At 39.6% G+C, this 25278-nt stretch overlaps 3 protein-coding genes across 3 annotated transcripts; 2 read left to right on the forward strand and 1 right to left on the reverse strand.

Moving 5' to 3' along the window:
• The first annotated feature begins 3024 nt into the window (after positions 1–3024).
• On the forward strand, positions 3025–8889 carry LOC134628117 (bactericidal permeability-increasing protein-like). Its single transcript, XM_063474789.1, has 16 exons — positions 3025–3099; positions 4100–4210; positions 4303–4417; positions 4518–4649; positions 4734–4889; positions 5003–5066; positions 5375–5435; positions 5514–5605; positions 5701–5877; positions 5960–6019; positions 6096–6263; positions 6347–6414; positions 6499–6541; positions 6619–6682; positions 8000–8076; positions 8225–8889. Exons 2-16 carry the CDS (start codon positions 4108–4110, stop codon positions 8261–8263), a joined length of 1419 nt encoding a protein of 472 aa, XP_063330859.1. The 5' UTR covers positions 3025–3099; positions 4100–4107; the 3' UTR covers positions 8264–8889.
• Positions 8890–12825: 3936 nt separating this feature from the next.
• On the forward strand, positions 12826–17956 carry LOC134628119 (bactericidal permeability-increasing protein-like). The gene is made up of 15 exons (XM_063474790.1): positions 12826–12930; positions 13023–13137; positions 13232–13363; positions 13447–13602; positions 13694–13757; positions 14431–14491; positions 14570–14661; positions 14757–14933; positions 15016–15075; positions 15148–15315; positions 15399–15466; positions 15551–15593; positions 15671–15734; positions 16934–17010; positions 17177–17956. The coding sequence occupies exons 1-15, from the start codon at positions 12828–12830 to the stop codon at positions 17213–17215; spliced, it is 1419 nt and encodes a 472-aa protein (XP_063330860.1). The 5' UTR covers positions 12826–12827; the 3' UTR covers positions 17216–17956.
• A 101-nt stretch (positions 17957–18057) lies between these two features.
• cdk5rap1 (CDK5 regulatory subunit associated protein 1) lies at positions 18058–24347 on the reverse strand. The gene is made up of 13 exons (XM_063473208.1): positions 23641–24347; positions 23459–23562; positions 23340–23374; positions 23152–23252; positions 22873–23083; positions 22665–22785; positions 20690–20920; positions 20504–20601; positions 20351–20406; positions 19940–20070; positions 19656–19805; positions 18740–18880; positions 18058–18369 (listed from the first exon to the last, which is right to left on the reverse strand). The coding sequence occupies exons 1-13, from the start codon at positions 23924–23926 to the stop codon at positions 18238–18240; spliced, it is 1797 nt and encodes a 598-aa protein (XP_063329278.1). The 5' UTR covers positions 23927–24347; the 3' UTR covers positions 18058–18237.
• Positions 24348–25278: the final 931 nt, after the last annotated feature.

Genomic DNA, 25278 nt, shown 5'->3' on the forward strand with positions numbered 1-25278 from the left:
CGTTTGCCACAACAACAACTTAAAGGTGTGTAAAGCAAGTTTCTGCCGCCACCAAGTGGACAAAAGCTGTTACTAGAAGTTTGATTTTTTGTCACCTCACCTTTGAGTTCAGGAATAACAGTGAAATTCTGCACACAAACCAGTGACAGGAGCAATTTCTGCAGGGCAGCTGTGACTGTGCCAAAAGCATTTAGAGCAGTTAAATTGTCTCCTGTAGTAACGACTTGTTTCACTACAGTTATGTAGTGAAACCTGATGTTTTTTCATGCAAGTAGTGCGTACTAATCTAAGCTCCTTGCTTGAACCCTTCTAAGGGGTCATATACACAGAGTTTCATTGAGGGTTTGTGGTTTTAACTGTAGTCTGTTGCATATTGAGCAACCGTGTGTTACATCCCGTCTAGCGGCCGATGTTATGCAAAAAAGTGATTTCCAATGTTTCTGTGTAATAATTATGTGTAACATCTTTGCTAAATTGGTAAATATATTACATTAAGGGGTTATATATAAATTTGTGATAGGAATGTTGTTTATGGATAAAAATGACTTGATATGATTTGTTGAGATATGTCTGATGCATATTTTACAGATTATAGGCCCGTCCTTTATAAAAGAGGAAACAGGGGAAATCACTTTTTAGCACAACCACAAGACATGGCATGAAAACAAAAGCATCCACTTCCCCGAGAAGCCACAGAGAAGAGGAAAAAAAGTGTCGTATTTATTATTCAGCAGATTCACAAATTCAGAAGTAGAGAATCCTCACGGTGAGCCAAAGTCAGAACAACCAACAAACAGAGCTGTGCATCAATACCAGATCAGATGACCTGCCTGAAAATAACAAACCAGAAAACATGGGCTTGCCTCCCTGGTCCGTGAAAAAAGTTACAGAAAACAAAAGGCAGAACAGTGCTGCTTACTTGTTCTTTCTTGCTAGACACAGAACAACTGCAAGTCTCAATTATCCCTGCTGTGGCTGATTGAATAAATGGGAAGCAAATGAGCCATGCTGGTTCATTATATAGGGGTGGTCCTCAGGTTGGAGCTGGTCCTCTGTAAGCTGTAGTGTTGCCACACTAATTATAGCCTCTCCATTTAAATGCAGATGTCTTCACAAAACAATACACGAGAAACACAATACGGGTCTAACACAGAGCTTGCCCAGCAATTTAGATCTGAATTAAATTCATATTCATTATCTAATCATCCAAGTATTTGCTGATGACATAAAGTTTCAGGTTGGAATAAAGGAAATGTTTTTTGTCTACAAGCAGCTGTTTAAAATCAATTCAATTCAGTTTTTTTTATACAGAGCCAAATCACAACAACAGTCACCTCTAGGTGCTTTATATTGTAAGCTAGAACTTATAGAATAGTGCATACAGAGAAAACCCCCAAAATCATATGACCCCCTATGAGCAAGCACTTTGGCAACAGTGGGAAGGAAAAACTCCCTTTTAACAGGAAGAAACCTCCTGCAGAACCAGGCTCAGGGAGGGGCGGGGCCATCTGCTATCCAGCTGTAGGTGGTCGACTTTAAGAAAAATGACAACAATTCCTTCAGAATGTGTGTCACATGACCAAAGCTCTTCATGTGACTTTATTTCCTACTACGTCTTTACTTCGTGTGTTGCAGTTGTAGGCACTGTAGGAGGAATGCTGTAAACTAATAATCCACCCAACATGCTTTTTCTCTTCTCAGCACAATCATTATATTCTCTCAGACTTTAACCCCATGGCCCGCTGCCATTTTTCACCTCTTCATGCTGCCTCAGATTTCTCACTGTGTAAAAGTTCAGTACTGTTCAGATTGTAAGTGATGTCCACGTTGCTTTGATGCTCCATAAAACAGCAGTAAACACTGAATAGCGTACGAATCATCGTGTCTAATACTAGCCGCTGGTTTGTGTGGACCAAAACAGGTCTGACTGGATGCCACCTTGCATTTTTGGGCCTCCACCAATCAGCAGCAAGCAGAGTGTTTTCTTCCCACTGTAAAGGTTTTACACAATTGTGTTAGTTTTCACTGAAAGGCTTCCTGTTTTCAGACAATAACCTGACCAGCTGCTGTGTGATGACTTTGTATTTTAAACATAAACAGCAATTCAAAAAGCAGGAAGCAATTTCAGTGGTTTTTAAATCACAAAGAAAATACTGATGCACATTATGACCAAACAATCTGATATAATAAACTTTGACGCTCATTACATGTATGATCAAGTTTTTGGTTTTGATTGTGTGGTTGTCACACTGGATTTTCACCGAGGAACCATTTCCTGGTCTCTTCTTCTGTTTTTCATTTTTTTTCGAAAGTCAAAATGTGCATTTACAGTAAAAGTACAGTAAAAACACATGTGGTTATCTACTCAGATCAGCAATTTGAAGAGTATTTTTTGATAGCATGGACAGTTAAAAGGTTATGGCAGTCACAATAAGCACATTAATACTTTAGTTATAGCCAAAATTGTGTTGTGTGAGATCCCAGTGACTTTAATAAAGAGACCAAAATCCACCAAGTTCATCTTTGAGTCCATTTGAATGCTTGAAATTCACTCAAGGGACTGATAACTGATACTGAGTCCACGAGGATGGAGTGGAAAGCAGCCTTTGTCTCTTTAAAATGCCAGCCTGGCAGCTGAACACATTCAATAATTCTTTGAAAAACTGAGATGAGGAAGTGGGAAGTGCCTGGTTCTTGTGTAGTACTTACTGTAAATTCATGCAAGGAACTAAAACACAGACATACCTGCAAAACAAGAGGACAAACTTTCAAGGACATAAAGTTCTTCAAACAATGCCAAGCTTTACAGTAGTTGACTTAGTCTGTCTTTAAAATCTCTGATAATCTTTAACTTCTACACTGTTAGTCTTTTGTGATGAAATGATAAGGGAGTGGAATGAAATTCAATAAAGGGACATTGCAAACGGCATGTTTGCTTATTGTTGCTGGGTGAGTTTCTTTGAGAAGCTCAGTTCCTGATTAAGTAAGTGAATTAGAGCGCATGTGATTCTCTTCCTCTTTCAGTCTGACTCTTTGGCTACGCTGACACATCGTCTGAGAAAGGACAAGCTACGTCTTCCGGACGAACTGTTGCTTCAGGTAAGAGTGAGTGTGGGTTAAATGTATATGGCAGCAATGTTTTCTGAGTTGTAATGCTTAATCTGAACACAGATGGTGCAGGCAGTTAACACAGATCTCTCAAAGGGTAAAATCTGAAAGGGTACGTGCTACTCTACTGCAAAATAAGTTATATTTAGTCTCTCAGTGCGCCTTGGTTGTTGTTATAAAGTTTGACTTGTAAAGACTTGTTTTCAGTTGAGCAAACTAGTGTTGCAACTCAGGTTAAGACAGATGTGGTTTGTATTGAGTTCACCATCTCTGAGTGTTGAAAACACTGAGATCTGCATTCAGATGAAACGTGAAACATACTTGAGCCAAACTGACAAAATTGAGGATGCTTTTTTTTCACTGGGTATAAAGAACGGTTTTGGTTTCTAGTGTGGGCTGTAAAAACCAAATGATCTTCAATAAAACAACCAAAACAACCCACATTCTTCAGACAGACACACTTTACATCACATTATCATATTTTAGACTTGCACAGAGTCCAGATCTGCCATCCACACATGCAGTGTACTAAAGTTCAAGCAAAGTCAGCAGCAAGAGTGAAGTATGAGTTAGAAACGGTCAGCTTTATTTTGGTTTAGTGGGGAGAATGACACGCTGTAGACAAAAAGCATGCAGCTGCTCTGGTTTAAAGCTGTATGCACATCTAGCTTGAAACACGCAGTGTTGGTAAAGATGGTGGACCATCTTTATGCCCTGACAATCAGCCTAGTTTGATATAGCTCAAGCTCACCCTGCTGACCTCTCAGGGGACATGTGGTTTCATGTGAAGCAATGACTGTTAGCTCTTTCAATGAAGCATGAAATAAACCGCTTTATACTTCTCCTCCACTGCGTAGTACTTCAGTAATGTTGTATTTGTACATCTTCTTTAATTTATTTCTTTCCAATCTTTCTTCGCGATACTGCTCTGTCTTCTGTTGCTCTTGCATAAACAGGAATTTTGCTGTTGTTCTTGTCTTTCTTTTCCCAGCTGCTGAGATGTTCCTGTGCTGTTGGTTGGGTCTGGTGGCTCTCATCCCCACAACCTTAAGCACCAATCCTGGAGTAAAGGTCAGGCTGACAGAAAAGGGCATTGAATATGGTAAGTCTTGTGTAAAAATGCTTCATTTTTAGAAAAGCACTGATTTCTCCAGGATTTGTTCATCAGATTCTTTTTTCTTTGGTTTTTCTTAGGCAGGCAACTGGGCATGGCTGTCATCCAGCAGAAACTCAGATCAATCAAAATTCCAGACTTTTCTGGGAAAGAGAAGGTGTCTCCGATTGGAGAGGTTCAGTATAGTTTGTCAAAGTAAGCCACCAGATTTTTACTTTTACATGTGTTTAGATTCTGTAGCAAACTGTTATTTTGTCCTTTTCCTTCTTTAACAAAAACACATTAATTCCTCCAGTATGCACATAGTTAATGTGGGCTTACCAAAGTCTTCAGTGGATCTGGTGCCAGGGACTGGAGTCACACTGTCTATAGGTGATGCCTTCATCAGTCTGAATGGAAACTGGAGGGTCAAGTACCTGCGAATAATGTGAGTGATGTAACATTTCTTCGATAGGGAAGATAATTTGGTTGCTTAAAAATATAATATCTGATATCCTTTTTATTTTACCAGAAAGGACAGCGGGTCTTTTGATTTGGATGTGAATGGTCTCAGTATCGCTACAACCATCTCCATCAAGAGTGACGAGACAGGCCGACCAGCGGTCAGTAGTGACAGCTGCTCAGCCACTGTTGGAAGTGCAAAGGTCAAGTTTCATGGTGGAGCAAGGTGAGAAACCCAGCTGTGAGGGAGAAGGGTTTTACTATTTTACTTCATTTTCTTGGCAAATGGCAGAATTTCTCTAAATCCTGCTGTTATTGTTTTTGTTTGTCTTTTGTTAGCTGGCTGTACAATCTCTTCACAACATTTATTGATAAGGCTCTGCGCAACGCACTCCAGAAACAGGTGAGGGAAATCAGCTACATGCAGCAGAAATCCAGCTTGTGCAACTGACCAGAAGTGTCTGCTAGTGCACAGTGTCTCACATTATCTTTTACTCTGAAGTAAAATGGATATCCCAAACTTCACTGTTGCTCATGTACATTGATGAATTAATTTTTTTTCACAACTCCTCTTTTGTTTGAAACATTCACCAAAGGTTTAATTTTGAAATGCCGCTGTGAGCCTTTAATAATTACTTTATCCGATACAAATCACTGTCTCCAGATTTCTTCCTGAAAATGATGTTCTTCTTTTAATACTTGCTGTTGCAGATCTGCCCCCTGGTGTCTGATGCAGTATCTGATTTAAACCCTCAGCTGAAAACTCTCAATGGTAAAGTATCCTGTTTAGTTACTCATTCAGCTGTTTCACTGACGATGAACATATGAGTGAGCTTCTGTCTCTATGCAGTCTTAGCCAAGGTGGACAAGTATGCAGAGATTGAATATTCCATGGTATCGTCACCGACTGTTTTAAAGTCCTCGATAGATCTGAGCTTGAAGGTAAAGAATTATGCAACACTACATTTTTACAGGAATTTAAAGATATCATTTTATTATTTTAAAAAAATCTGGAGCATTGTTTTCTTCTTTCTCAGGGGGAATTTTACAACATCGGGAAGCATCAGGAGCCTCCGTTCTCACCAGCGGCCTTTAACCTGCCACCCCAGAACAACAACATGTTGTACATCGGCATGTCTGCCTTTACTGTCAACTCTGCAGCCTTCGTCTACAACAATGCTGGAGTCCTCAGCCTGTCCATCACTGACGACATGGTAAACTGCTGCCTCCTGAGTCTCATATCTTCTTTTCAGGACATCAAACTGATCTCCAACCTTTCTCACTTTGTCATGGCAGATACCAAAAAGCTCTCCATTCCGACTCAACACCAAAACGTTTGGAGCCTTTATCCCACAGGTGACAACACAATTTGGTATATTTAAAATATAAATGTTTGGTAGCTTGTCATCTGAATTTCTTCTTTTTTTGCCAGATTGCTAAGCAGTTCCCAGGTCTGATGATGAAGCTGCTGGTGAAGACAGTGAAAATCCCCACACTGACCTTTGAGCCCAACAACGCAACAGTCCAGGCCACCACCACAATGACGGCCTTTGCCATCCAGCCCAACTCTACTCTGTCCCCTCTTTTTGTCCTGAACTTGGTAAGTTACCCAGCTGATATGATTTTAAATTGTCTTTGTGGTTTTGGAAAACCATCTGAAATGAACCACCATTGCCTCAACAGGAGGCCAGCGTGAGTGCCCGTATGTTTGTCAGTGAAATGAAATTGGCTGCAGCTGTCACCCTCAACAAGTGAGTTACTTGGCAAAGAAAAATAGGGCTGAGAGGTCTTTGTTAAGATGAACATCACGTTCTAATTTAGTCTAATTTGCACAGAATGGATCTGACCCTGGCCAAAAGTTATGTGGGAGACTTTCAGGTAAGAAGTGCATTTTTATACAATAACAGTCTGAACCATCAGCAACAACTCAGACTAACCCTACATCTAACCTACAGGTGGGACCACTGGAAAATGTCTTTAAAGGGGTTCTCAAATTGGTGGTGATACCCGCAGTTAATGGTGAGTTCATCCTCACTTTGAACTCTAAAGAGGATTTTTCACCAAAAGTTCCAAAAAGGATTTCCATTTGTATTTTCTCAATGCTTCCAAAGTCCTGGGGAATATTATACAAACAACTTGAAGGACCTACACAGAGCATACAATGAGCTTTGCAGACGAATGTTTAAATTCTCGAGTTATATACTGACACTGGGCAATGACTGTAACGTGGAATAACCACTCCTGACAGTTAATGATGTCTCCTGCAAAACGTTGTCATTACTTGTTACTTGAAAAATCTCTTGGGCTGGTCCATCCTTATTATAAAAAACTTTGACCTATGCAACTAGCAAAATCCACATCTTCATGTCGAGCCAGTTTGGGACAACGGTAGAACAGACCATAAAAAGCTGCTGTGCAGACCCAATAGCTCTGCCAGGGTATGTAGTTGAAACCATTGGATAGTTATTACCAGTGCATTGAGTAAAACAGCTCTCCAGCAACGTACTGCCGATGTATATCCACTGTGTGGGTACTGGTAGGCACAACGTAGCAGAGACGTGTGTTTGTTTATTAAGAACAGGTCCTTCTTCCGTGGTTTAGTGCTGCTGTAAATGATGTTCATCAGCAAGATGCTGTGGCCACATTGCTTATCTATGCTTCTCGTATTCTCCTATTCTTTCTCTGTCCCTGTGCGACAGAGAGACGGGAGGCGCTGGGTAGCTTGGAGATTGTTTGGGATGAGTAAGTAGGGAAGTTGGATAGTGTAGTCTTCCCAATGAGACAACATGTCGCTGCCATTTAGGGACTACCACACTCATTTCACAATGAATGAAATTCACCAGTGAACTTACTTTAGCACATTCCACAGTTCGCCCACTCTCACCTCATCAAACAGCCACAAAGGTTTTTGTGCTCGAATCACAAACTTTCCTCAGCAATCACCTTACTCTGGATTCCTGCAACTGATTCTTCTTCCTCAAAGTGAAATTGTAGAGTCACCGTCCCTCTTCTGATACAGTGAAAGAAACATGCAACTATGTCCTATCAGAAAACCTTGAAAGAAAGATTAAGCCTAATTTAAATCTGGTCAAGTTTTTACTTCTAGGTGGAGTTGCAGAAATGTGTGATTGTAACTTGAACATCTCCATGACTGGATTGGATTTGTAAACTCACTGATTTTCCTCCTAAAGTGTATTTTAATGTTGTATTTCAGTAGATGGCAGTAGATCCACAGATTCCAAAACATGAGCTGTCTAATACAAGTACTTCCTATTAACAATAGGCCACTTATAAGACTGTGAAAGTTGATCTAAAATTATGAATCTTACTTTACAGTCCAACTTGCTAAGGGATACCCACTGCCCACAATTGGAAAGATGAAGCTTATGAACACCCAGCTTGATGTGCTGAAGGTCAGAGATACTGATAATATGTTTAATAAGTTTGTTTAAGCATGTTTGTGAGCTTAGTGCTTTTTGTTTATGACATGAGATCTAATTAGAAATCTTGACATTTCTAAGAGAGATTTTTTAACTCAAAGCTGTGAACTGTTCCTTCTAGGACTACATGCTGATTGGGACAGATGTTCAGTTCAGCTGAACTGCACTCCTGAAAACTCCCAGGAGTCTTTTCTGCATTCTGGCATCCTTCCATGAAGACACAATTACAGTCAGAGTACGATAATCTAGCAGATATTCCACAAAAAAAAAAAAAAAGAAAGAAAAAAAAGAATGAGAATGAGTATTACTTCTGTCTGATGACTGTTTGGACATCATCTGATTTTTAAAATATATATTATATATTTTCTATGCATTGATTTTGTGAACTTTTGTGATAGGTATATAAACAGTTGATACCGACCTAATCTTTTCTTCATTATGACCTGAAACCAGTGGCTGAGCCCATAAACTCATCAGGAAAGTTTGTACTGGTGTCAAGGGTACGATTCAGTGGTCCATTTTGTTTAGGAAGATCCTGAGTGAGTGAAGTAACCTGGAAGTCTCTACATGATGTCCATAGCTTCAGAAGGGTTCAGAACATTGTAACAGTTACAAAATAATCTAACACACTCACATAGTCCTGTTAATAGCAACATTTGGACAGGAATTTCACTTTTATTGTTACAGATTCAATAAAATCTGTGATAAAAAGTAACTTCCTGTACGCAGATTACTGAGATCGCTTTATTTCTGCTCTGTTTCATTAAAATAAAAGTGTTATTGAGGCGTGTGTGGTTCATCTCTAAATACTGATCATGGAAAGTTAGTGTTTTAAAAAAGAGTCAAGTTTGGGGGGTTTAGGTTTGAGCTAAAGCACGCATCCATTCTAATAACATCTCCACCTCTCACGCCAAATAAATAAACTCATATGAATAACTTTCACAGCCACAATACACATGGCATAAGGCCAGCCCCCCACTTCTATCCACAACTTTAAAAACTGTCACAATGGGAAACTCAGATGTGTGAATATGGACAGAAAGACAGAGACAAACCTCAGTTTTTCACTAATTAGCAGTTAATAAGTTCACTGATCTACAATAGTTTTTATACCACTGTGTTAGCCTTACCTCCCTTTCTGACATATTTAATCTAAGTAATCGATAATGAGTCAGAGTCACATAATATGTATTGTTATACTGAATTAAATTTATTTACATATTCAGCACCAAACAGTTTATAATAATAATAATTATTATATATAAAAATATAAAAACTCAAAACAAATACATGTTTATTATGTAGTTCATAGAGGCAGGAAGCTTTCTGTCCTTCTCTTGGAGAAATTTGCTATTAGAGCGCATTAGCAGGTTTCAAACTGCATTAACACACATATTACTGCGCATCATGTTTTACCAGACATGTTTTAACAGGCATTCTACACTGTGAAAAATCTTTAATTTACCAGAATTTTTTAAAATATATTTTACAAAAATTTCCTGTTATTTTTAAATACATATCATATATCATATCATTGAATTACAAAAAAAACGTGTGAATTAACATGTCGAATGTACAATAACATGAAAAATTGCACCTGTAAATAAAGATGATTTATTCGCAGATGTTTTGTAATTTTACGTAGATTTGCTTGTTAATTAACTTCTATGTTGTGTAATTTTGTGTTGTTATGGCTATGTAACATCAGAAAGTATTAATAGACTGTGAAGAGGTAGGTATATTTACAGTAATTTGCAGTAATTTCACAGATGGTATGTTTTATAATAGTCATGTATCTTTTGTCATTATTTCCCCTAAATTGGTAAAATTATAGAAATGTAATAATAACAGAAATGCATATTTTATATTATTCTTAAAATAGTCACAAAATAAAGTGAAGTGAGATTAAAGGCTTGCATCACTAAAATACAATCAATAGCATTTTAACCCTTTCACGCATTGTGGTCACTACAGTGGACAGCTTATCAAAGGCTGTTTTCTTGTATTTGTATCAGTGTTGATGGTATACTTGCACAAAAACCACTACATTAGACACTGATGTGCATTCGTTTGTCAGTTTCATAAATTAAAACACATGTTTGAAAAGTACATGTTTAAAAAAATGTAGTATTTTTTTCATGCCTAAAGATGAATAAAAATACTTAAGAAAAAAATCTTGATTGAGGTTGTCATAATTCATGCATGACAGGTTTAAATATAACAAAGTTTTAAATAAATTTTCTGACACTAAAAATATCAAAAATATAAAAATATCAGAAAGAAGTAAAGGTTGAAGTCAGGAACCATTCTGCAAACAATCCGATTTTGGATTCTGCTTTTGAACAGGATCAAAGAGTGTAGGGCAATCACTCTGCACTGCAACGTGAAGACCAGTTAACTTTCAAATCTGCAAAGATGCAGGGGGGAAATAGTCTTTACATGGAGAGGTCATTCTGGATTCTGGAACAATCACAGAGGCACAGTGTGCACAGTGTGCACAGTGGCACATTCAGGGAAGGAAAACTAAGTATTCACGATTTGAATCAGGTGAAGGAACAAAAACGAACCCTACAAGATCAGTCAGATAAGCACTGTGGATGAGGCAGCATTCTGAAATTGTTGTTGTGAAATCAACAATAACTCATTTCAAAGGAGGACTTAAGTTCCATCATGAATCTGTACGGAAAGTAAACCAGATTGTACCATTAGACTGCTTACTATACCACACTGTCTTTATCCCAACTTGGCCCTAAATCTCTATGATCAGTTATGGTGCATATACAGTACTTATCAGATGTGTCAGCTAACTATAAGGTATTAAACCAACTCTTCCCTCTTATGATGTTGAGAGGAGAGTGGGCTTGCTAGCTAAGCAAAAGCAGACTGAGGTGATGTTAGTGGTTTTAAAACACCTGAACACGATAGTTGTTCAGTATGGTTCAGGACCCAGATTAATAGAGGAAAAATCGATGGAATAATTTAAAGTTATTACTTAACCTAACCTCTTCAAGCATAAAATAAAACCTGTTGTGTTCCCAGTCAAAAGTGACCGACAATATTTTATTTGGGTATTTTATCAGTCCAGGATACGGTATATTTCTCGGTCCTGTGGTCACCTTGTGACATTTTCAGCTAAAACCCCACCTTGATTCTCAGGTGGGGATAAGTCCAAGTCTTTGACTTGAATGTGACATCAGCATCAGTATAGCCATTATCTACATCAGTGGATTCGTCCGTCTGGATTATATTCAACTTCAGACACTTCCTCCTCTAATCTATCTTCAGTGTCAGTTTCCTGGCTTCTCTTTCTCCTCACCAGTGTGGTGATCAAATGTGTAATCAAGAGCCTCACTCTATATCGACCTGCCACCGTGCTGCCAGACAGTGCTCTGTGAGCAAGGGTTAGAAAACAACGAATCATTTCTATTATTGGGATTATTTTGGACCAGGAACACCAAGAGTTAAAAAATGCTCAATAAAATACACAAAATGTTATGCAAATGAATCAAATTTAGGTTGTGCGTTGACATCCTCTTTGTGGAGAAAGTCACAGAATCTTAAGTCTGTCTGATCAAATTAACAACACATAAAACTATTAACTAGGTCAAATTTGACCAGAACACAACACAAGGGGGGCTAGTACAGGAGTAACATGCCGACTCCCACCACTGACACGCTCTTTGCAAATTTCTCGTCATTGTTTTGCCAGACAGTCTTTCCCTGTTAACAAAAATTGTGTGAGCCTCCTATGTGTGATGAAAACAGGATGTCGGTGGCAAAGCAGCCGGTTCTGGTATTCTCTGGGGAATTCCAATGGATACATGGTGCTGGGCTGCAAGCACAAGTCCCACTGCACAACTGCCAGCGTTTGTTCTGTTCCTCATTGCACAAAGAAGCAGTCACTAGTCCTGCTCTCCTTGTTTAACAGCATATCTCCTGGTATCTCTGTCACACTCTTGCACCGTGTCTTGCAGTAACAATGACACTAGCAAAAAGCAAAAGTATAAAAAAAATTAGGATGGATTAGGAGAGAGCAATGGTGTTTGGGCACATTTCCTAGAAGATGGGCAACAGTTTCATTCAGTTTCACAGTCGCACCTGTACCTTTTGCCAAATGCACCTACAAACATCTTCAGGTGTCTATAGCACCAGGATAACTTTTGATGTTCAGTGTGACTCTAAATTAAGGGTGCTCTCGATTTAACAGCTAGATGTCTTTAACTTTTTGTAAGACTTAATGTTAGAGGTTGTTTGTATAGCTCATTAAAAGTTGTTTGTAATGGAGCACTTTGATAACAAATTGTTAGTAGTTTTCTGTTGTGGTTTATTTGTTAACAAAATTAAATGTTGAGACACATGAACTAAGTGGGTGATAACTGTGTTGTCATTGTATAACTAAACTTCATCATTATGTAATTTGTCATTCAATCTTATGCAGTCTCATGTGAAGCAATGGCCGTTAGCTCTTTCATAGGCTTTCACTCTAAGCAACCCGAGGAAGTGGTGAAATAAACTGCTTTGCATTGCTTCTCCACTAAGCTCTTTATGTCAGTACTGTTGAATTGGTACATGTTCTTGTAAACTGTCACTAAAAGAAGAAGCTGGATTTTATTGCTCTCCGATTTTTCCCCATAGATTTCGTAAGCAGAAGCTTAGCTTCTTCTGCTTTTGTGCTTGTATAAATATTCCTTGGTCTTCTTATTCTTCATGGCTCAGCTCTGAAGATGTTCCTGTGCTGTTGGCTGGTTCTGGGGGCTCTCATCCCCGCAACCTTAAGCATCAATCCTGGAGTAAAAGTCAGGTTGACAGAAAAAGGCATTGAATATGGTAAGGTTTGTGTAAAAGCTGTCCTCTTGCTCGAAAAGGACTGATTTCTCCAGTGTTTGCTCATCAAATTATTTTTCTTTACATTTTCTTAGGCAGGCAACTGGGCATGGCTGCCATGCAGCAGAAACTCAATTCTATCCAAGTTCCAGACTTTTCAGGGAAAAAGAGGGTGTCTCCGATTGGAAAAGTCCGGTACAATTTGTCAAAGTAAGGCTCCAGTTTGTTCAATATGTCTCTAAATTCTGTTACAAAGTATTTTGTCCTGTTGCTGCTTAAACAAACAAAACACGAATTCTTCCAGTATACGTGTATTGAAGGTGGGAATACCAAAGTCTTCAGTGGATCTGGTGCCAGGGACTGGAGTCAGAATGTCTATAGGTGACGCCTTCATCAGTCTGAATGGAAGGTGGAAGGTCAAGTACCTGCGAGTAATGTGAGTGAGGTAACATCTCTTCTTTAGAGAAGTAATTTATCTGCTTAAAAATATAATATCTGATATTTTTTCTCTTTTACCAGAAAGCACAGCGGGTCTTTTGATTTGAATGTGAATGGTCTCAGTATCGCTACAACCATCTCCATCAAGACTGATGAGACAGGCCGACCAGCGGTCAGTAGTGACAGCTGCTCAGCTGCTGTTGGAAGTGCAAAGGTCAAGTTTCATGGTGGAGGGAGGTGAGAAACCCAGCTGTGAGGGAGAAGGGTTTTACTATTTTACTTCATCTGCAGAATTCTTCTAATTCCTGCTGGTTTTGTTTTTTGATAGCTGGCTGTACAATCTCTTCACAAGGTTTATTGATAAGGCTCTGCGCAATGCAATGCAGAAACAGGTGAGGGCAAATCTGCTACATGCAGCAGAAATCCAGCTTACACACTTTACCTGCTAGGTAAGGTGTCTGCTAGTTCACGGTTTTCTCACATTATCTTCATTTACTCTAAAGTAACCGGATAATGATGAAAATAAAGAAGCAAAGATTTCTGGGTTGGGCTTAGCCCGCAGTGTTTCAAGATACTTTGATTTACCTCCAAAATTTGGAAACCTTAGGAGCCTTAGATATGCCCTGAAAGCCAGAAGCAGGGAGGAAGGGAGGCAACAAACACAAACCAAACTACACGAATAATGTAGCTTAATGGAAATCATGAAACAAGCTGTATGTGGAAAGAAAAGTTCAGCTGCAGCAGCATTAAGTTTATCATTAAACAAACACATCATCATCTCTTTGCTTTCCCACTTAGAAGGATTTTGTTTGTTCTCAGAAAAACTTGTGTATGTTTTTTCATTAGGTTATTTTAAGCTGCTACATGGAGAACTGTGAGCTTCTCTTAATGGATATCCATGTTGCTCATGGATATCCATTAAGAGAAGCGATTAAGTGATTATTTAACATCTGCTCTTTTGTTCACCAAATGTTTAATTTTGAAATGTCGCTGTGAGCCTTTAATGATGACTTTATCCGATACAAATCAAAGTCTAATACCAGATTTCTTCCTTCCGTTTTGCAGATCTGCCCTCGGGCCACCACTGTAGTATCTGATTTAAACCCTCAGCTGAAAACTCTCAATGGTAAAGTATCCTGTTTAGTTACTCATTCAGCTGTTTCACTGACGATGAACATATGAGTGAGCTTCTGTCTCTATGCAGTCTTAGCCAAGGTGGACAAGTATGCAGAGATTGAATATTCCATGGTATCGTCACCGACTGTTTTAAAGTCCTCGATAGATCTGAGCTTGAAGGTAAAGAATTATGCAACACTACATTTTTACAGGAATCTAAAGATATCATTTTATTATTTTAAAAAAATCTGGAGCATTGTTTTCTTCTTTCTCAGGGGGAATTTTACAACATCGGGAAGCATCAGGAGCCTCCGTTCTCACCAGCGGCCTTTAACCTGCCACCCCAGAACAACAACATGTTGTACATCGGCATGTCTGCCTTTACTGTCAACTCTGCAGCCTTCGTCTACAACAATGCTGGAGTCCTCAGCCTGTCCATCACTGACGACATGGTAAACTGCTGCCTCCTGAGTCTCATATCTTCTTTTCAGGACATCAAACTGATCTCCAACCTTTCTCACTTTGTCATGGCAGATACCAAAAAGCTCTCCATTCCGACTCAACACCAAAACGTTTGGAGTCATTATCCCAGAGGTGACTACACATCCCAGTCATTTTATGTGACACATTCTTGGCAGTTTTTCACATGAAATTCTTTTTTTCTAGATTGCTAAGCAGTTCCCAGGTCTGATGATGAAGCTGCTGGTGAAGATGGAGAAAACCCCCACACTGACCTTTGAGCCCAACAACGCAACAGTCCAGGCCACCACCACAATGACGGCCTTTGCCATCCAGCCCAACTCTACTCTGTCCCCTCTTTTTGTCCTGAACTTGGTAAGTTACCCAGCTGATATGATTTTAAATTGTCTTTGTGGTTTTGGAAAACCATCTGAAATGAACCACCATTGCCTCAACAGGAGGCCAGCGTGAGTGCCCGTATGTTTGTCAGTGAAATGAAATTGGCTGCAGCTGTCACCCTCAACAAGTGAGTTACTTGGCAAAGAAAAATAGGGCCAAGAGGTCTTTGTTAAGATGAACATCACGTTCTAATTTAGTCTAATTTGCACAGAATGGATCTGACCCTGGCCAAAAGTAATGTGGGAGACTTTCAGGTAAGAAGTGCATTTTTATACAATAACAGTCTGAACCATCAGCAACAACTCAGACTAACCCTACATCTAACCTACAGGTCAGCGCTCTCAATAGCATCTTACAAGTCGTCTTCAAATTGGTGGTGATTCCCACGGTTAATGGTGAGTTCATCCTCACTTTGAATTTTAAAGAGGTTTTTTTCACCAAAATCTCCAAAAAGGATTTCCATTTGCATTTTCACAGCAGCTCCAAAGTTCCAGGGAATATTAGACAAACAACACGAGGGACCAGCAGGATTATAATTTTTAACTACATATGTCTGGATAATTATTAATATTGTATTGTGTAAAACTGACCCCCAGCTCTTGCTTATATGGAGACTATTCTCATTCCATTTCTTTCTTTCTGTTGGTTTAATTTACGCTATCAGCTCATATTTTATAAAGTCAATAAGTTTATGAAATCTGAATAAGTTCATTATTTACCTCTCAGGTGTTGTTAAGAATTTAAAACATAAGAGATAAAGTTATTCAAGTAATTTACAAGAATCCAGAATACTTCCACCACAGTACAGGAACTGTACTCACCTACCTACCTTCACACCTGTTTTTATTGGAGATAAAATATCGGGAATTTCGGGAGTGGGACCACGCCTCCAAATATGCTCCTCCCGGTTCTCATCTATATACATTCCCCCAGTTCTAACAGCTGTTTGTTCTCATTTACGTGCCCCACCCTCCCTCCACTTTTCAATTCTTTAACTTCTTCACTTCTGTTTAGTGCATGGGGATCTGCCAGGCCCGCCACCAGCCCCCTTCGAGGCCTTCCCCAAACCACAGCTCAATTCATGTCCAAGCCATTCACCTTTATCTACTAAAACGCTGTCAAACCTAAAATGAGCACGTGGGCCCAGCTAGTGAATAGAGCTTGTACTGGTCTTCTGAATATTTTACCATTTATTTTAAGATTCTATCCCATTTTTTTATTGGGGAAATCATAAAATGTTCCAAAAATATATACCTTTGAATCACCTTCAGGGTCATCTCCTCATGCATCTCTCTACCACTTCTAATGAGTCTGCTGTTTTTAATTTGCACTGTGGGAGTCTATTTTCTAACAGTTTAAATGAATGAAGCTCATCAGAGACCTTACTTTAACACATTCCACTGTTTTCTCTTAAATTGTATTTTAATTTTATTGATGTCAGTATTTTCCTTAATTGAATTTGTGTATGAAGCTATATTATGAAGCTACATTAGGTGTATTCCAGTGCATGCTATGTAACACATCTATAATATCATTATGTCATTTTGCCACATTTGTGAAATTGCGATCTAAAATTATGAATCTCATTTTGCAGTCCAACTTGCTAAGGGATACCCACTGCCCACAATTGGAAAGATGAAGCTTATGAACACCCAGCTTGATGTGCTGAAGGTCAGAGATACTGATAATATGTTTTTTTAATCAATCTATTTCATGCATGTGAGCGTATTGCTTCTTGTATATGACATGAGATCTAATTAAGAACTTGGTAGAAATCTTGACATTTCTAAGGAATGAGCAGATTTTCTAACTCAAAGCTGTGAACTGTTCCTTCTAGGACTACATCCTGATTGGGACAGATGTTCAGTTCAGCTGAACTGCACTCCTGAAAACTCCCAGGATTCTTTTCTGCATTCTGGCATCTTTCCATGAAGACACAATTACAGTCAGAGTACGATAATCTGGCAGAAATTCCCAAGAAAAAGCTAAATAAGTATTACTTCTGACAGCAATCAGAATATTGTGTTTTCCATGTATTGGTTCTCCTCTGAAGTTAACCATTTCTATATTTAGTGCGTATGGACTTTTTTAATATGAGTGAAATGAGTTGCCAAAGACATCATCAGCACACTCATCAGCAAAGTGTCTTCTGAGCCCCAGTCTATAGACCACTTTAGGACTGCTAGTCTTTTTGCAACTGCATGCATCACTCTGTGGTTGGTAGAGATTAAAAGAATATAAATATAAACTACTTCCACATGGTTTTATGGGTGAAGCTACATGACATTAATGTTAGCAACCAGGATACAGTTGCCCAGCTAGCTGTAACCAAGCTAGCTGCACAAATATGACGATTCATTTGTAACAATAAGTATTTTGGCAAAAGAAAGCTAAGCTACTACTTCAGCCCTGCAGTCTGAGTTAACCTTTTTCTCTCAAGACTACATTTTGACATATAAGTCAGCTTGGAATTTACCTTAGTTGGGATTAGAATTGGACTGTAGAATTTACCTTAGGATGTCGTCCAGCTAATCTTAGCTAACACTTGCTTCCCTGTTTGCTTTTTGTAAGTTACCTTACAGCATGTTCAGACATTGGCAATTTAGAGTGCTTAATAAATGACAAAGTCACATAAAAGACAATGTGTCTCCTTATGATTCAATGATCTTAAAAAATGCCACTTTATGTATCACACAGAACACCGTCAGGCATCGTTCAAACAGCTTTTAATAAACTTCCGTAGTTCAATGTTTACAAGTGAAACTTTCACAGCTTGTTGCAACAGTCTACCTGAAAGCATACTCCATTTGTCAAAAACGTCAAACAAGTGATGAAGGAAATGTAGCAGTCTGTTCGATGTGGTATCATCCGTGTCCATCAATCAGTGACATGTTTAAGTCACGGTTGAGTTTGAGCTACATGTTCATCACGCTGGTCCTCAGGTGGAGTCCTACAATGCACTTCTCTGGCTCTCAGGGAGCTGAGACTGAGAGCTCGACCTCTCAGGCTCTGGGAGTTGGCAGACAAGATCTAAAACAAGACAAAAGAAGACGCCAGAGAATAAAAGACTGAATACAGGAACCGTATTTATACATTCAAGATAATCAATATTCCTGAAACACTTTCCCAGTCACTTTCCTGACTGGTGACAGCGTACCCAGCATTTAAAGTTGGATCAGCCAATTCTTACAGTAGAAACGTTAAACCGCTGACATAATGATACATCATAAACACATGATATATTCACTAAAGGATCCCTTGAAACTTGGCTTTGACTATTTCATGTAGTGGCCTAACATTCATTCAATCTGCCAAACATGTTGCTCATATAAATTGTGTTTTTTTAGAAGACAACAGATATTCTTTAAAGTTGCATCCGTCCATATCAATTATATCCTACCTTCACCAGCACATAGTCTCCAGCACTGATGGGTAGAGTGCTGAATGCTGTAGGCTGAACATGAACATCCTCTTTGGGGAAAATCACTTTCATATTGCCATCAGTTCTTCCACACAGGTCCTCAGCAGATCTTTTACTTTCCTGAATAAAAATCAAAAGCAGCCAATTCAGTTTCTTTCTACTCAAAGCAATTTAAGTTCCAATCAAGAAGCAACATCCAGGCCTTAAGCCCACAATGAAGTGCCAAAAAACTTTGTTCCTCAGCAAGTAAATCACCACAAACCTCCATGCCAAAATATCTAACTAAACAGCACTGAAAAGCATGACTACAGTCTGTTACTTTGTTTTACTATGTCATTGTGGCGGGACGTGGTCTCGCTGGCTTAAAACATGAACTATGTCCTGTTGTTGTTGTTGTTTTGTGTAGGCTGTAGCTGAAAAGCTGCAGCCGAGTATGCAAATCGACAGCTGCAATAAAGAGGTGTAGTGACAAATGCAAATATGTGGTCGGGTCTGTCATGCATCGTTTACAGACATACATTTGGACACTGGCAAGGCTTAAAGTTAGGGGGGCTAATACAACTCAATGCACTGTCCTCTCGACGATGTGCTGTTGGTGCCTCTTTAATGGAATAGCCATATAATGGGGTTGTTACCAGGTACAAAGTGTGCTTCAGTTTGTGCAGTAATTGTGCACATTTGTGTTTGTCTTTTACTCATATAGCTCAAAATGTCCAAAACCAATGGGTGACATCACAACAGCTACACCATCCTTTACATACGGCCTGTGGTTCAAGGATGTGGCTGACGTAGTTGCTGTTCACTGCTCTACCACCTGCAATCATGCTATTTGAAGGTCAAAATATATTTAAAAACAATTTTGATAACACACTGGTAAACTGTGTGTATTACTCACTCCCTCCACCAGAACAAGCTGTGTACTGCCAATGAGAGCAGCGTTGACCCTTTCAGCTTCTTCTCTGAACACGGTGATGCACTCTTCCAGCCTTCGCTGCTTCACCTCCACCGGGACGTCATCTTGGAGCCGGTGGAAGGCATGCGTCTTCTGAATGTGTGGCAGACATGGAAAAACAATTAAATCACATATCATTTAAAGGACGGGTGAAAAGAAAGTATCTGATAAGAACAGCTTTGACTGAAATCTAAAGCAGACCGCTCAACAGAGTAAGAAGAACTCACCTTTCTCATACTGTAAGCAAAAAGGAATCCCACATTGTAGCCCACCTCTCTGATTAGAGACAAAGTCTGCTGGTGGTCGTCCTCAGTTTCACCACAGAAGCCTGAGATGAAGTCACTGCTGAGACTCACGTCTGACACACGAACAGAAATTATGTAAAACAGACTGCGGTTAAAGAGGACAGAAGGTGCTTTTCCTTATTTCTTAGTGTATTTTGTAATTTTACAGATAGATTCAGGATTCTCCTGGAAAAAGGAGAAAGTTTTGTTAAAAATGAATGGACAATACCAAGATCTCTTTACATTCGTTCTACATACAAGTGAAAGATACTCAGGTAGTAAAATGAATATTTAAATGTAATAATCGTACCCAAAAACAGGTGACAAATTGAAGGAGAAGCCTGATTTTAGTACCTGGGATGATCTGCTTTATGTTCCTCACAAGATCGAGGTAGGCCTCTCTGGTGTAGCTGTACATATTAGGAGGAAAACAACATGTTATGAGGACAATTAGTGGTGTTTAAGTTTAATTTCACAAAGTCATATGCGAGTGAACTAATCTCTTACCCGCGACGCATTGCTTTAAGGACCCGGCTGCTTCCACTCTGGGCTGGGAGGTGGATCTGCTTACAAATGTTCCCTCGCTCCGCAATCAGATGCAAAACCTGTAAAGATCGACACACAGACCAGGTGAGCAGGGCTCACTGAACCAAGTGAATATCCACAGGAAGAAAAGCATATTAAAGCAAATACCTCATCAGGAAAATCCTTGGGATGAGGTGATGTGAATCTGATCCTCACGTCGGGATCGATGCGTGACACTTGGTCGAGCAGGTCAGAGAAGCGCAGACCCCCCCGCTTTGTCTGGTAGATGGTCTTAAAGCCACGGCTGAGCTTGGTCGTATCTGAACCACAGAACTGCTCTTCTGACGTGTCCCTGTAGCTGTTCACATTCTGACCCAGCAGCGTCACCTCCTTCACACCCTGACAGAAGCACCCAGCACACACTCGTCAGCCACACTCAAGTGTTCATTTTAGAGAGCTGAACTCAAAGGACGACAAATTTGCAGCAGTGTCAGACACATGAATAATTCAGAAGAAAAGGATCAAAATCAACACCAGAGAACCAGACATAATTATTAAAAGCACTCGCCTACTGCCTATAGAGTGCAAACTGTATAAACACAAATCTACATATGAATTTGGAGAATCTATAAACAAGGTGGATGATATTTGGGCACTGAAAGCTCTCTGACCAATCATATTCAAGCTTTGGATTCCTTCGGTACAACAGTCTATGTTCAGAGCAAGAGGGAGATTGCATTTACTGTGTATAAAAGAGGGATAATGTCTCTGTAATGTTAGGGTTTTCACTGTCATCATATTAGCTTCTTTTATCCATACCAGACCAGTTAGGGGTGGATCTGACTGAGAAACAGAGGGATGCTCCAAGCTCACAGCCCAACGATTTGTTAATGAGATGGTAAAGCATACCCCGCTTTAGCTCCTTTTTTACTTTACTGCACAGTTTAAATTACAGAATGAACATCATACTGTATTAAAAGGACTTGAAAGTAACAACTAAGACCTCAAACTGACAAGTAACGCAATTGCTGAGGTGACAGATCAGGTGAGTTGACTTATCGACAGGGCTGCACATACGTGGTCCGCAGGTGCGCTTGCGCCTGTCAAAATAAAAGACGCGCAGCAGATAAGAAGTTGCAATGCGCGTTTGCATACATAAGATTTTCTGGAGGACATACATTTGTTTAGAACTCTTAAAGATGTCGAAGAAGCAAGCTCCTTTAAGCAATTACTTTGGTGTTCCTCTACCTCCACAGAAATGTCAGAAGGAGTCCGAACCGCAAAAGAAGAGCGTATTCTCGGAAAAGTGGTTGCAGGAGGTGAGCTGGCTTCAAACAAATGATGAACGCACAGAGATGTGGTGCAGAATATGCCACATATTGCAACTTCTTATCTGGTGCGCGTCTTTTATTTTGACAGCGCAAGCGCACCTGCGGACCACTTATGTGCACCCCTGCTTATAGATGCACACATCTTTTTAACGATAAGAGCCATTGTTGCCCCCTGCTGGCCATAATAAGAATTAAAGGTTTCATGTACTTTTTCATAAACTTCATTTTTCAGACTTAGAAGCTACAACCATTTTTTATAATAACAGGAGGTCTATGATTTATGGGTTATTATCAAAAAATGACTGGTTGTACAGAATTTCATCGACTTCCTTATTGCATGACCTCAATAAACACTTTCATGATGAGATTATGGTCTTAATCAATATTTTCAACCTTTGTTGAAGAGAACATGGCATATGTTTTCAGTCTTGTCTCCCCTCGACCCCAACCAGTTAAAGTAGATAGCTGTCCCTTCCTGGTTCTGCTGGAGGTTTCTTCTTGTTTAAAAGGGAGTTTTTCCTTCCCACTGTTGCCAAGTGCATGCTCATAGGGTGTTGTTTTATTGTCTGGGGTTTTGTTTACCACATAAAGTGCTTGGAGGCAACTCTTCTCATGATTTGGTGCTATATAAATAAAACTGAATTGAGTTTGTTAAATAAGTCATGTTAAATTATTGTTGTACAGATTTTGCATTTATCATAAAACACAAACACAAAGTCACTTTCTTTTTTGTTTTTTTCCTATTCTATTCTTGCGTGGTTAGAAATGCAGGAGTTTTTCCAACCAACCTTAATGTTAAAGTTACAGCTTACCTGATCAGAGAGCATACGAACTTCCTCCAGGATAGAGCGGACGGGTCGACTCCTCTCTCTCCCTCGAGTGAAGGGAACAATGCAGTAACTGCACATGTTGTCACAGCCTCGCATGATGGACCTGCAGGTACACAAAACCATCAGCAGATTCAGTATGAAGATGCATTGTTACAGGAAAAGGCGGATAATCATTTGATAAACAACATACACAAAAGCACTGTGCCCCCGAGGCGCGTGGTGGACGGGCATGACGTCAGCATAGGTCTCCTCTAAAGAGAGCAGCACATTGCACGCCTGCTGACCTCCATCAGATACAGCCAAGAGACGCGGAAGGTCCCGGTATGCATCTGGACCGGCGAGGACATCTACGAGCTTCTCTCGCTCCAGAAGCTCCATCTTCAGCCTCTCCGCCATGCAGCCTGAGACAAACACACCCATGAACGTACCCTTAATGTGACCTCCATCATCTGCATAAGAGCTTACTCACCTAAAATTCCAATTTTCATTGGTGTGTGGGTCTTTAATCGTTTCCTCTTCATAGCTGTTAGTTGTTGTAGTCTATTCCATATTGTTTGTTCAGCCTTTTCTCTGTTAAGAAAAGAGATTAGGTTGCAAAACTGCCATCACCTAGCACTAGATTTCAAAACTTTTCATGAGTTTGATCTTTGCTCCTACCTTACAGAGCACGTTACCAGAAGAACAACATCTGCCTGCAAGTACACGCACATCTTAAACAAACTGCATTAAAATTACTTCTGCTAGAATCATAAAATAAAACCAGAAGTCAGCTGTACCTCGCTTAGATGAGCTGTGCGCTGATAGCCCTTCTTCTGCAGTATGGACCAGGCTATCTCTGTGTCATTCACATTCATTTGACATCCATAGGTTTCAAAATAAACTGCAACAATAAGCCAAAGAACCCCTTTAGCATCACCACAAGCATTCAAAGCTAAGTAAACAAATGGCTTTCACCGACCTTTCCTTGAGTTTCCCATCAACAAGCCTTCAGAGAGATAGTCATGATTTTCTGAGGGTTCTTCATCTGCAGCACAGCTCCTGTTAGCTGGAAGCCCTTTAATGAAATCCTGAAAACTTGGACCAGATGATAGCCGACTCTTGAACTTGTCTACAGTCTTCTTCTTTTCTCTCACAGTGTCAACAGCGCTAGCCAGTTTAGAACAGTATCTAGCCTGGATGCGGCTGAGAGGTGACCAGTGTTGGGTTACTGTAAATATGGGTTTTAAAGTCCTGAGGTACTCCATGCTTAGCTAACCACAAGAGCAAAGGCTTCGTAATTCCCTATCGGGTGTATCTGGAAATGAGCGACTATGTATTTTAGTTAGCTACTTTTGCCGCAACCTAAAAACTAACATAGTGTCAAAAGTCCCTTTTTACTCAGTAAGATACAGCACGAGTGCTAACTACCGCGAGTGAATTGTCATTCAGGTACAGATATCATGTGGAGCCAAAGATGTCTTAGTATCAAGAGTAGTCACTCCCTGTTTCAAGTACCTGACGCTAATGAAACCCGGAAAAACGTTTCACTCTTGTGAAGTGTTGCTACATACTAGTAAGTTTGTTTCAAACACAGAGGAAGCTCGAAAAGAGGTAAATAGTTTTGTTTTGTTTTTAAGTCAATTCAGGCGCTTATCCGGTGTGTTAATAAGATGTTACTGTGTCGTAAAAGGTAATTAAATGTCAGACTGAAAATCCTCGAGAAGCCCGTAATGTCCGTTAGACAAAAATGTCACTGTACGTCCATCTTCACGGTCCGTCGTCATAATCTCCTTATTCTAAACTATGGTTCCGTATGTGCAACAAAGCTTCAAATGGAAAATTAACATTTACATAATTGGGTTACTGATGGTGAGACACGGATTTATGTCGGTAGGTAGGTTATTGTTCAAAACTCAGTTGAGATCGAGATTAGTGCGGCGAATGAAATACAAAGTTAATGATTTGTGTTTATTTGTTTGCTTGTTTTATTATTTACATGAATCGATTGAGCTATCGAGCGTTTGCTCATTCATTTATGCACAAGTTTAATTCAAGTCAAGTAGCGTTTTATTGTCAACATAACAATATACACTCAAGTATACAGTAGGACGAAATATCGCCCTCCTGGATCAAAGGTGCACAGTGTAAAAATAAAATGAAAAAAATTAAATATACATACATAGAACTATACATTAATAAGATAAACTAAGAGTGAGTACAACAATATTGTTCTTGAATACAGTGAGAGTAAGAATAGAAAACAATGAGAATTAGAATAAATAAATACAATACACAGACAGACAGTGTTGGGGAGTAACGGAATACATGTACCGCCGTTACGTATTTAGAATACAAAATATGAGTCACTGTATTCCGTTACAGTTACCGTTTAAAAAGGTGGTATTCAGAATACAGTTACTTTGTTGAAATAAATGGATTACACGGCTGTATTTTCCTGTTTCATATTGTCGCGGGTCAGGACTGTTTGGGTTTGTTTGACAGCTATGTTCTGTTGTTCCAGGCGGCAGCGTTACGGTTGCCATGGTTACAGGGTAACGCTCTCTCTCTCTGCGTGTTTCCTGGGTGAGAGAGCACTTTTTTGTTGTTGTTGTTGTGC

This window comes from Pelmatolapia mariae, linkage group LG5, assembly GCF_036321145.2.
Source record: "Pelmatolapia mariae isolate MD_Pm_ZW linkage group LG5, Pm_UMD_F_2, whole genome shotgun sequence".
Taxonomy (NCBI): domain Eukaryota; kingdom Metazoa; phylum Chordata; class Actinopteri; order Cichliformes; family Cichlidae; genus Pelmatolapia; species Pelmatolapia mariae.